General features: G+C 37.0%; 2 protein-coding genes across 2 annotated transcripts in view; one reads left to right on the top strand and one right to left on the bottom strand.

The window, feature by feature from the left end:
• Positions 1 to 6,455: 6,455 nt before the first annotated feature.
• Positions 6,456 to 7,064, top strand: LOC117115318 (basic salivary proline-rich protein 3-like). Its single transcript, XM_033259059.1, has one exon. It carries the CDS (start codon positions 6,456 to 6,458, stop codon positions 7,062 to 7,064), a length of 609 nt encoding a protein of 202 aa, XP_033114950.1.
• A 2,515-nt stretch (positions 7,065 to 9,579) lies between these two features.
• LOC117115330 (G-protein coupled receptor 54-like) overlaps positions 9,580 to 13,337 on the bottom strand; it is a 15,647-nt gene continuing 11,889 nt past the window's right edge. Inside the window, exon 3 of the mRNA XM_033259078.1 lies at positions 9,580 to 13,037. Within this exon, the coding sequence (XP_033114969.1) occupies positions 12,436 to 13,037 (602 nt within the window). The 3' untranslated portion in view covers positions 9,580 to 12,435. The remainder of the gene's footprint in view (positions 13,038 to 13,337) is intronic.

A 13,337-nucleotide genomic window follows, 5' to 3' on the forward strand; every position in this document is an offset into this window, starting at 1 on the left:
ATGTGTCATTAAATTAATAATAATTCATCTACTCACAGCTGTGGGTTTTAGTGCCTCTTCCACGAACATCTCAAACATAATCTTTGACAACATGCAAAGGCTCATAAATGTACACCGTTTCAAAAGAGAAATTTCACTTTTAGAAAACATGATGAAGTTTCTCAGCAACATCGAGCATAAAATAATAAAATAAATTCCAAAAGGTCCACTTTTTAAAACCTGCGATTTCACAAAATCGTTCCTAATTATCATAAAATGCTATAGCATGCATTGCATTATATATTTGCCAGCTTATCTAACCGTTGATGTGGTATGAAATTCGTTAGAAATTGATCGTCTCCGGTGATTGCAGATTGATCTATATGAGGAATGTTATCATAGGCATGCAGATGCACAGGACATAACGTTACTTTTTCAGGTTCTAAAAAACCCAAATTAAATTAATTTAAATAAAATATTCATGAATTATGTGTTTGAGAAATCTATTATGTAAGACCCTTAAAATGCTACTTTGTCGCTTTTCTCACAAACCCCATCCAGCCTCTGCCCCTGGACCACCAAATTTCAAAAAGTCCATTTTTTAAAACCTATTATTTCACTAAAATCGTTCCTACTGTAATTATCGCGAAATGCTGCTATAGTATGCATTATATTTTTTTGCCCGCTCTTCTACCCGTTGATTTTTAATAATGTGCTACGAAATTTGTGGGAAACTATCAGCTCCAGTGATTGCAGATTGATCCATGTCATATGTAGGCCTACAGATGTAAAGAACATGAAAAATTACAATTTCACAGTGGTGGATTCAAGGGGAGAGAGCCCCCTAAAATTATAAGAAATGGAGAAAAAAGAAAAATCATGTTGGGGCTGAGGTTGGTATTGACCATCTGTCAGTGCAAGTTCCTCCCTTCACCCCCACCCTCTATTTCTCCTGCTTTACTGTAGGTCCCTAGACAATACCCAAAATGAATGAAAATTTAAATAGGATATTACAAATCATGAATTTTAGAAATCCATTAAAAAAGGCCCTCAAAATGCTAATTTGTCAAAGCTTCCTTAAGATTCGCCCCACCCTCGCGGGGATCCCTAGGCAGTCACCCATTGTAAGGTCCACTTCGGTTGCAAAACGCACCTCCCCATCGAAAATCCTGATACGGGCCTGCAGGGAGACCAAGCCGGCTTACCCCCCCCCCTCAAATTGTTAAACAAAATGGAAATATAAAGATAATTATATTCAAATTTTATGTCTGGCCAGTGGAAGTGCAATTTCAGGCCATCTAGAGGTGCCATGATCACAATTTTCTTACCTCAGCCCAAACCCTGGTAGGGCTGAGGTAGTGTAGATCTTTTCTGTGAAAGTACACTCCCTGGGGCCCTTCTATTTCGAATTCCTGAATCCCACTGGAAATACAACAAATATGAAGTCATATTACAGTAGCCTGATGCCTATGAAATAACTAAAAAATTCACCAAACTTCGCCCCCTCGACACCCACCAGGGGCCCTTGGCGGCCCCCTGGCCCCAAACCTAGGTGCTCGCTTCGTTCGCATACTGAAGCCTGAAAAATGCACACCCCTCCCCCACCCCACTTTCAAAAACGTTCCGCCGCAGTTGCTGCGTTGTGTAGTCTAAAATCAAAGTATGTTGTTAGACTTTCTTTTGTTGCGCGCGTGCATTAAACTACAAGTTCAAGGTCAAGTGTTACAACTTTGGAACTCAGTGGCTTACTGGTTTATGTAGTCGAAATCAACGAATGTTGTAAGATTTTTCTCTTGCTGCGCGCGTGCATAAAACTGCAAGGTCATGTACAAGTTTTACTAAAATCAGAATTAGATTTTTAAACTAGTGACTTACTGCGTTGTTTGATAGTCCTAAATCGACGTAGGCCTATGTTGTGAGATTTTCTTTTGTTGCGCTGTTTAACTGTAAGAATAAATTCGAATTTTGTCATAGGCCTATAGGTCTAAAAACCTATGTCGAATATTATACTATTATGCATAATGTGTTTACAACTCTCATACTTTTCGAAGAATAACGTATATAAAGGCCTATTTATACTTTTAAAAAAACGATAAAATCGTAAATCGTATTCGTTACTAGAAGTATATACAGGCCATTATTCGAATACACGTCCAGCTCTGAATAAACGCACCCCGTGACCCTCTTTCAAATTATACGCCTTTCCAAAACGTCATGACGAATAAACACGTCCCCTTCCCAATGACTGTCAACAAAAATAATGGAAGCAACACCAATTTAAACACAATATCAACATGGACCTATTAACCGGTCCATGATATCACAATTAATCTATTATATATATTAATTCTGCTAATCGCCACCGCGCTATAGCTTCTTCTATCGCCTCTCTGAAACCGCTGGCAGGAATGTGCTGAAATCTCATACGCTGGGGCTTCTATATGTCACGACCACATTCCGCGACTTTTAAAGGCTGGATATTGGATAGCAACGGAAAAAACAGCCAAAAACCACCGAAAATCAGTACCTGTTTCGTCATGTTTTGCAAGTTTCTTACGTCACGTAAATACAATTAATTACATCTATTCTGTACTGCAATGCTGAGGTCTAAAATGTCGAGGCCGTAAAAGAACCAGTCTTATGATTCGCAGCTTCATTACGTCACCGCCCATACTTCTCACGGTCGTCAACAACATGTGTGACAATCGCATGTTCCCATACCTCTTCGGGAGTACCCATTGCATTTACTGGATATATTGTAGTTTTATGGTACAAAACATCAGCAATAAATGGCAAGTCGATCAGGTAAAAATAAAGATACACCTGGGCACAAGCCATGATATAACCCGTCAGTCTAACCATACCGGCTAGGCCTACACAGGTCTAGGCCTACTACAGTTACATAGGCACACAGGCCAGGCACAACCCTGCTCTGGCCTAGGCTCTAGCCTGGGCGCGGCCTACCCTAGCTTGCGATGTCGCTCACAAATAGGCCTAGACCTAGGGGCCTAGGCTCAGGTGTAGTTAGCATACCAGGGCCTATCCTCTATCTCTCGAATCCGGGTCGATTTTGGATAGTGCATTAAGATAGATAGGGTCAAACAAGTTCCACCAATCAATACCTTGAATTTACGTAAACACGTCGGGACAATGTTTATGGGTTTATTTGAATGTCAGTAGTTCGGATGCGTGCATCCACCTTGATTTAAGACAAACATATGTGCTATTCGCTTATTGAATTATTCTGAAACTGTTGTGCCCCCCATGGTAACCATAACATCCACAACGATTGCCTCCTCAACTTCCCCATTCAACTATGTATATGATCGCCACCTTTCTCGACTCATTCAACACAGGTATAGGCTAACTTTTATTTTTATTTGTAGAATTAAATTATAGCTAGATATCATGATCTTGCAGTAACAATTTTTAAACAATAAATGTGAATGTACTCTACAGGGACCACTTGTGGTAGTCCATATCCATTTTAAATGGAAAAAAAATAGACGTCTTCAATTTTAAATGGAGAAAGATAGATGTCATCCTTGAATAAGTGCCTCCCTCGAACATACGCCCCCTCAATAATCACATAGGCGTACTCCTTGCCCTGGGGCGTACCGACACGGTAAACAACGCTAAGAATCATGAGCTATTCATCACAAATGTCAAAAGGTTTGCTGCCGTATCAGAACGATACCTTTCATGGATTACTATGTCTAAATTATTGTTTTCTATTGTGTTTTGTTTGCTTAGTGGGTCTCTTGGTTTGTCCTATGTATAATATTTTGTGGTTTGAATTTGAAGTATGAATATACAAAAAAAATAAAAAACTTCAAAATTCAAATTAAGTGTGCGTATTTTTTTACTTATCATACTGCAATAGTTTCGGCTGTTAGTCTACAGTATTTAGATTGTGAATTCATTTTGTGAATTAACGATTAATTATGTGTTTTTGATTTGAGGTTTAATACAAATAAATCTAAAATTATGAAAAATTGTGCATGTTAATTATTGGTGTGTCGAGTTGCGTCTGTTAGGCTACAGTGGCCAAGTCTTTGACATAATTTTGATTGTTAATTAAAGATTAATTATGTGTGTTTAAAAAAAGTTACAATAAAAATATTTGAAATCAGTTTTCGCCAATATACCGTAATTAGAATTTCATAAAATCCAGAATAATCAGAATATCTGATGTTATGCAGCAAAATTAAGAAGTGAGATCATGTCATACAACATGACCTCTGCTCGACCGTATCATTGGGACTTTCACAGCAAAACACATCAACGAGCGGCTTGTATCTATTTAACGCCTGTCAATATAATGTTAAGATTGTCTTATCATGTTTCAGCTTCGAACCTGAGCCCTGGGCACATGACATCAGGCTAGAGTTAACTTCAGTACCGTAGTGCTAGGTTCAATGTAAGTTTCATCTGCATATATTACGACATTTACAGTATATAGTGCTATTTCATGTAGATCAGAGTGCTTTTTGCCTCCATAATCTTCTTCTTTTTTTTTTTTGTATTTTTTTGGTATTTTTTTACTAATACTGTAATCTGTAGGGATGAAATACATCTAACAGAATAAAACAAAAAAGTGAGAAAATAAAATAAAACAACGCAGATAAAACCAAACAGCACCGCACAGGTCCCGAGCAATTTAAGCACAAGGCCCTCCAGGACAGTATTCGCAGGCACAAGTCCCTCCAGGACAGTATTCCCAGGCACAAAGTCCTCCAGGACAGTATTCGCATGCACAAGGCCCTCCAGGACAGTCATAGGCGTAGATCCCCGGGGGGGGGGGATGGGGATAGGGGATATATCCCCCAATATTTGACATGGGGGGGATGGTCCATTGTATCATCCCCCAATATTTTGACTATGTATGGGATAAAATGGAGCTTTACACACTTCAAAAGACTGTCACAGAAATAATTTGCACTGTCTTATGCGCTTACAAAGATGAAAATTAGCATAATGTATTAATGTTGATTACAAAATTATTTTATCTGGTACCAATCTAAGCTATTCTTTCCTTAGATGTTAGATGTGCTTGTAAAGAGAGCCACATTTCACACTGAAGGTGTGTTCGACATCAGTAATGTTATGTCAATTCCAAGAATGTTTAAGTTTATATCGGTTGATGAGAAATTTATTGATTAGGCCTATAATAGCAAATTGCATCAATTTATTTTGCAAAAACAAGGTTTCCAGCTTCAGAGGGGAGCACATTTCCTGTCCGCACAAGGGCACACATTGGCGCTAACACAAGGCGCGTAACAGGGGTCTTGGGTCAGAGTGGGTATTTATTTTTTTATTTTTTTTAATTTTTTATTTCAACCATCTTTAAAGTAGGTTAACTGATATTCAGGGGCCCTCTTTAATAAAATTAAAGAACAGTACAAACAACATCATTACAACATAATAATAATAATAATAATAATAATAATAATAATAATAATAGTAATAATAGTAATAATAGTAACAATAGTAACAATAATAAGAATAATAACAATAATAATAATAATAATAATAATAATAATAATTATTATTATTATTATTATTATTATTATTATTATTATTATTATTAATAATAAAATATACAATCCTCATATCCCGGTTAGTAATTTACCATACCCACCCCACCCCACTTCCCATATAGAAAACAATACGACATAGGGCTTATTTTATTTATAATATAGGCCACACACGTGTGTTTGAAATTAAATATAAGCATTTTCATCATGGTTTTATTTATTACAAACATATTCTTCATGTGTCTATACACATTGAGGCCCTTCTCTTAGGTTAAAATGATCTATCTTAAATTTGCAATTTATAGAGGAAATTGGCCTACCGTAACAAGAAATTCGCGCAAAGAATTTGAGAAATTTAGGCACTTTTATAGGATGCATTTGTCAAGGGATGGAGAAAGATTTTCCAAAGATGGATATTTTCCCTTGTCCCCGGTGTTTTTAATTCTAATTTCGTTGGAATTGATCAAAACTCCATAAATGTGCAATTTTTAGAGGAAATTGGGCCATGTTAACAAAAAATGCGCGCGAAATTTGAGGTTTTTAGGCACTTTCAGGGGATGAAAGGGCATTTATAAAGTGGTGGGGAAGATTTTTCAAAGATAGATTTTCCCCTTGTCCCCCAGTGGTTACGCTATCGGGCAGCATAGATCAAAGGAGTTATGACAGTTTTTGAAGTGGAGAAGGGGTTGGAAGGTGATATCTTCCTTTTTATTATTGTCTTTATTTTTCTCTTCTCTTTTTCTTTCCTTTTCTTTTCCTCTTCTTTCTCTTTCCCTCCCTCTCCCCTCTTTCTTTTCTCTTATTACCCAGCCAGGTACGACGGCTTGGTCAGCCCGGTAAAAACCGTCAGGGGAGGGGCAGTTTTCCCCCTCCCCCTGCGCCTGTTACGACACTGGCTAATGCGAAATATTTTTCTACGCCACTGAGGACAGTATTCGCATGCACAAGGCCCTCCAGGACAGTATTCACAGGCACAAGGCCAGCCCTCCAGGACAGTATTCACAGGCACAAGGCCCTCCAGGACAGTATTCACAGGCACAAGGCCCTCCAGGACAGTATTCACAGGCACAAGGCCCTCCAGGACAGTATTCACAGGCACAAGGCCCTCCAGGACAGTATTCACAGGCACAAGGCCCTCCAGGACAGTATTCACAGGCACAAGGCCCTCCAGGACAGTATTCACAGGCACAAGGCCCTCCAGGACAGTATTCACAGGCACAAGGCCCTCCAGGACAGTATTCACAGGCACAAGGCCCTCCAGGACAGTATTCACAGGCACAAGGCCCTCCGGGACAGCAGGCACAGGGCCCTCCAGGACAGTATTCGCAGGCACTAGGCCAGCCCTTCAGGACAGATATTCACAGGCACAAGGCCAGCCCTCCAGGACAGTATTCACAGGCACAAGGCCCTCCAGGACAGTATTCGCAGGCACAAGGCCCTCCAGGACAGTATTCACAGGCACAAGGCCCTCCAGGACAGTATTCACAGGCACAAGGCCCTCCAGGACAGTATTCACAGGCACAAGGCCCTCCAGGACAGTATTCGTAGACACAAGGCCCTCCAGGACAGTATTCGTAGGCACAAGGCCTTCCAGGACAATATTCGCATGCCTAAGGCCCTCCAGAACAGTATTCGCAGGCACAAGGCCCTCCAGGACAGTATTCGCAGGCACAAGGCCCTCCAGGAGCTTATTCTTGAGCCAATACAAATTCTTTCCTGGGATCACTCAAAATGAATACTTTTAAAACATGTAAATATGCATCAGTACACGTTATACATAGGCCTAATAGAAGGAAGCAGGTAAACTCGGCCACAAGTCAACTCGGCCACAAGTCAACTCGGCCAAAAATCTTCATAAATCTCAGGCCAGAAATGCGATACTGTGTTTCAATTTCGTTGTTATCCTTTTCCAAGTTTCATTAAATTTTTGTTTAATACTGTAATACCTACTACAAGTACAGTAATAATAATAATAATAACAATGATGATGATGATGATGACGATAGTAATAATTGATAATAATATTAATAGCAATAAAAAGTGAAGAAAATTGTGCTAAATGCGAAAAAAAAATTGTGATTTGTTGATCATAATATAGTATACATAGTTAAAGCTTAGTCAGCTATAATTAGGCCTAAGTTTTCCTGGATATTAAGTAGATCCCTGATAAAAGATCATGAGAAATTTGTTGGCGTTTCATTTTGACTATAATGGTGATGTGATGATGAATTTTACTATATAAAAGTGTCATTTCCGGCCATCTCGAGAGGTACTATTTCCTCAAATTTTCTCACCTCAGCCCAAGCCATGGTGGGGCTGAGGTGGTTGTGAAATAACGTTTTTGAAGTAGGCCTGTGTAAAGTACATACTCAGACAATGGTGGGGCTGAGGTGGGTGTCGACTCACAAAATGCCCTCCCCATCCACCTTTCAAAACAGATCTGTGCCCTTCCCTGGGTATGACATTAAACTCCATCGAGTCGGCTCCTGATGTATGTCTTAGTGACTGCTGTTTGTTTTTAGGATGTGATCTGGTTTTTCACGTCCATTTTTAGTGATTATGACTACAGTATTCTGGATAAAGAATGTTTTGAGAAGAGGTGGATTCAAGCCCCCCCACCCTTTCCCTTCATTTTTTAAGGGAAAAAAAAGAAAAATATATTCAAATTGAAGTGCGAGGGTGTAATTTCCGGCCGTCTAGAGCTGAGATGCCCTAATCATAAATTTTCTTACCTCAGCCCCAACCATGGTGGGGCTGAGGTGATTGGTTCCTCAGTCTGTGGATGTCCCTCCCTGGTTTACCTCTCTTTCGAATTCCTGGATCTGCCTCTGTTGATTTATTATGTAATTATTTTTGCGCTTATTTATAATGCGTCTATTACAATTTTCACTTTATCCTCTCAAACAGTCCTAAAAGAACGTTCAGAGTGGCTACTTCACAGGGAGATTCGCCCCTTTGACCCCGCCGGGGTCCTACGTTATTCGCATAACGCCCCCCCCCCTTTCAAAATCCTGGCTACGTCCCTGTTGGAACCTAGTCAGTCAAGTTTTAATTAGGCCTACATGGAAATAAAACAGTTTTCAACATTTTCTTAAATGTAACGGAGGCTGAAATACAAATTTTTCGTGGCAATTTGTTCCAGTAATGTGGTAACGCATAAGAAAATGTCTGCCGATGTGATGTTGCGAGTGATCAACTAACGAATCGTCTGTCGTCGTGCTACCAAACGCTCCCTAATGTTACTGAGCGAAGGCTATTTCTAGTTGGGTCCTTTTTGTGGCGAACTGGGCAGTTACACTGGAAGACAATTCCATTAGTATTTTTCCCGAAGAGTGTATGCATAACATAAGATAATAAGATGGCCGCACATAGGCCTAGTATATTTGTATTGCTTACTTTACTTTAATAACCAAACATTCACACTGATGTACCAACTAGTAGTAGTAGGCCTAGTAGAGGCTTGGCCTATTTTTAAGTTCTTACTTAATATTACATTAGGCCTACCTTTCTAACAATGTTCTACCCTAGGCCTAAATCTGTGTAGCTAGCGAGTAGCACTAGGGTTCTATAATAATAATAATTTATTGAACTTGCACTTTTGTAACATTAGTGGCACTCGTCAATTGACGGTGCGTTCAAGACCAAAAAAATTACAAAAAAAAGTTACATTTGAATTAATACAAAAAGCACAAGCACAAAATTCGAAAGTACATTCTTATCATAACTTAACTATAAAAAAAATCCATAACAAATTATATATATATATATATATATACACAAATACACACATATATATATACATACATATATATATACATATATATATACATATATATATATACATACATATATACATACATACACACACACACACACATATATATATATATATATATATATATATATATATATATATAGGCCTATATGAATAAATAATTGCTGCAAGACGATTTAGAGTTATCTCTTCACGTGTTACATTAAATACATTATATAAGGCACAATGACTATCGACCATAATTAAGCATAGACCTTCGACGAGAAGTCTTAGATTGGAAGACGAGTGAATAGATTTTAATATGATTTGTCAGGAAGAGTCTTTGTGTAAGGGTAATTTCAATATACTTGTGACATAAGTAAATAATACAAGAGAGTTTCAAATAGAAAAAACATGAATAATTTGCATTGCATTGCACTATCAGGCTTGTTGCTTCTGGTGATTCTCCACAGGCCAATAAAACGCACACATAGGCTTATATAAATAATATAGTCCGATAAAGATAAAATTTATATGCATTTATGTGTAAAATAAAAGTCAAGCTATAATGCAAAACTACAATGCTCTGAGAAACAACGCCTGGCTCTCGAAAGAGATTCTTATTTGATTAGCAACAGCTAAAATGCAAACGTAAGTAAACAGCCAGAAATAGAACCACCTTTTGGAAAATACTAGTCCTTTCTAAGTGTCGTGTATTTTTGGTGCGTTCACTTTTATTCGTCTGTAGTATCACCATCAAGTCGCAATGTCCAATCCCTGACTAAACTTCCCCTTTCTATTAATTAGAAAAAAAATGGTTTTCCCATTTCCAATATTTTCCTTTTTTTTTTCTTTTTGTAGGAAGTAATTTATACCCCTCAAGTTATGACAGTGTACTCTTAGTTTATTTACAGTACCGGACGTCAGACACTATATCGTTAGAATGTAGAGCACTCGCGAATGGATTATGTCAGCACGTGTGATAGAAAAAGAAAAGTAAATCAAGTCACAAACTGATTTATCTTGAATTTAAAACATACGTTTAATACATTGAAAACATAAATTAATAAGACTTGCAAATTTCCCGTGCCAAGTACATTTTATACCATTTACATAATATCTTCTTTTAGTTTGTAATAAATAACATGAACTTTCAACTGAAAGTTTGATAATTCTCGATTAACGTCTGTTAATTAGAGTAAACTAAATTAAGTATTTTGATCTCCGTATAACTTGCTTGATCCTTGTATGAGCAAATCAATTTGTATTGAATCATGTAGGACATTCTTTAGATTTAACCATGACGATCCTCCCAAACATTTGGATAGATAATCTTAATAATTATATCTAAACATACAATTGGTAAGTTATAGGCCTAGTGTAAGTGGAAGCAGGCACATTATTTGGTCACAATACATACCAAATTTGAATTTTTTTTACACATATTTTATGTGGTTTCCGTTTATATCAAATAATGGTGGTACACCTTTCTTGTGCTATAATTCTTTTGTTCTGAGTCGATCAATGTTAAAGCTCAGTGCATTGCAGGTAGGCTTAATTATCACTAGGGCATTAATTATAGACCTTTTACAACAAAACTGAAAAATATATAATTATTCTTCTACATATATAAATGATTTCATTTCATTTATTTATTTGACCAAAAATCAGTAATTAAAACAAAAGGTCAGGAAATACTAAAGTGACAAAAGTCACTATGACTCAGAGTCAGTAATTCCCAAAAAAATGTTAGGAATTTGCCAAATACAGTATTAGAGACAATATTTTACCTGATTATTAAAATTTGCGTGCTTTTTAAAACCAATTTGGTTCCCTTTCCATAACTGTTACATTGTAATATCTCACTTCAACACACATTTTGAAATATCATTGGATTCACTAATGGTTAAGATTGTGTCTAAAGTCAAGAAGTAATTGTATTCGTCTATTATAATTTGGGAATGTGTTGATTGAGTTTATGGCGAAATATGTTTTCATTTCTCTTTTCAAGTAATGCAATATTTATTGTAGGTAGGCTTAGTTTAACTTTTTGGTTTATATAATGTAGGTCTATGAATTTAAATATTCCGAAATAAAGTTGAATTGTACTGATTGAATGCAGGTCTACTTCAAACCAGAAAATTTACATATTGGAAAAAGTAAATGGTGTTTAAAATCATTTGATCAATTATAATCTCTACCATGATAAATTGATTGCAGAGAGTTGTTCTTCAATAGGTTGATAGATTCATAGGTTGCATGCCGTAAATTACTATAAGGATTATAGGCTCATCATACAACCTGATACAACCAAGTGTAGTGTCCTGTTGGTATGTGAATTATTACACATTTTGAAAAACGTCATCCAACACACATTGTTTGCGAGAACTGCCAGTCCGTGTGAAATAATATTAGCCCTTCGATAAATTAGTGGACCGAGAACAATATATTCATTGACGACAGACGGTAATAAGGAGTGACCGTTTAATTAGCATCACATTTTGCAGTGTTTACCAAAATTGAAGAGTAATATTGGTACAGTCTAGTAATGCAGCCATACCGCTCAGTTCATCTCTTTACAGAATTCCTCTGACATTTCCTCATGATTAGGCCTAGGCCTACTTGTCCCAAAGAAAGCAGGGTGAAAGTGTTAATAATAAAATTGCTTTTAAATTAATTAGATTAAATTCTCTGTGGCAACGATTCCGTTCGAAAAATATATTTCACTTCCATCAGTGAGGTACATAATCAACGATGAATCTCTATATTTAGACAGTTAGACGTATTAAAGGGAGATCATTTCCAAGGTATGAAGATGTGTCAACTCCTGTCACCCACCTTGTCAATAAAATGGAAGATTTTCAACAGCACCTGCTAAAAATTTCATACAGCTCAGAATATTGTTACTCAACGAAGTAGGACTCTCTCTTAACTTAAGCCTAATAATATAAGATTTTGCTCAAGGTACATACATCTTTCAATGTCAGTAATTACAACACTTAAAGAGCATTGATCAGATCAGAGACGCTTGCAGTAGTAAACGATTTGTCTCTAGAAACCCGACACACGCATATCGATGCCAAATCTGGCAACACTAGCTAATGAATTGTGGCGTTAGTTATCTTTCAAAACAGCGCCACTAACGTTTACGTGTTTCGAACATCCTTAAAGCATATCTTCACTTGAGTATCTACTAAACTTCGTTGAGATCCCATTCCTCGCTTGCATTGTTGTAACGCAGCTTTGATTTTTCTTAATAGGCACTTTAATGAAAAACATTTTCACAAAATATTTCCTAAAGCATCTCACTGCAAACCCGTAAACAATTGGGTTCATGGCACTGTTGGCGTAAGCCAGACAAAACGTCAGAAAACGTAAAACGCTCTTTATCTTGTATTCCTTTAATGAAGACACCCCATTGACGTGTGGGTGAAATGTGTCTATGAGAAACATAGCTTGAGCAGGGGCCCAACAAACAGCAAATAATATAACAATTGTAAACACCATCCGGGTCACCCGGCGTCTCCGTCGTACATATCTTCTATGAGCCTGTGCACTCTCAGTTCCACGCGAAGTTTTGCGCCAAACTTGAATAAGAATTTGTAAATAACATATTAGAATACTTGCTAACGGTAAGAAATAAGTAGTACATGAAGATAACGCTATGTACACTTTCTTCTGAAATTCTGAAGGGTAGGCAGGTATGCAAACTCCATCACTGTTAATGGTCATATAAACTGCAGTAGGTATATGTATTGTAAAGGACACTGCAAGAAAAAAAAATCATATTAATATAGGAATATGTGCATGTTTATACTCGAGCATGTTCCCATTCGAGCACTGTTATTATTATCTATTTGTTTATATTGTGTTTACGGTACTACGCAGCAAACTTGATTTGAATAATATAATATATATGATAATATATAATATGGAACTCAAAGATGAATATATATAGCCTATATATATGTGTGTATATATATAGGCTATATCTACTTGTGATATATATATATATATATATATATATATATATATATATATATATATATTTGTTATCTCTCTCTCTC

Source organism: Anneissia japonica, unplaced genomic scaffold, assembly GCF_011630105.1.
Source record: "Anneissia japonica isolate Jap-2015-1 unplaced genomic scaffold, ASM1163010v1 scaffold287800_len1627635_cov199, whole genome shotgun sequence".
In the NCBI taxonomy this organism is placed as follows: Eukaryota; Metazoa; Echinodermata; class Crinoidea; order Comatulida; family Comatulidae; genus Anneissia; species Anneissia japonica.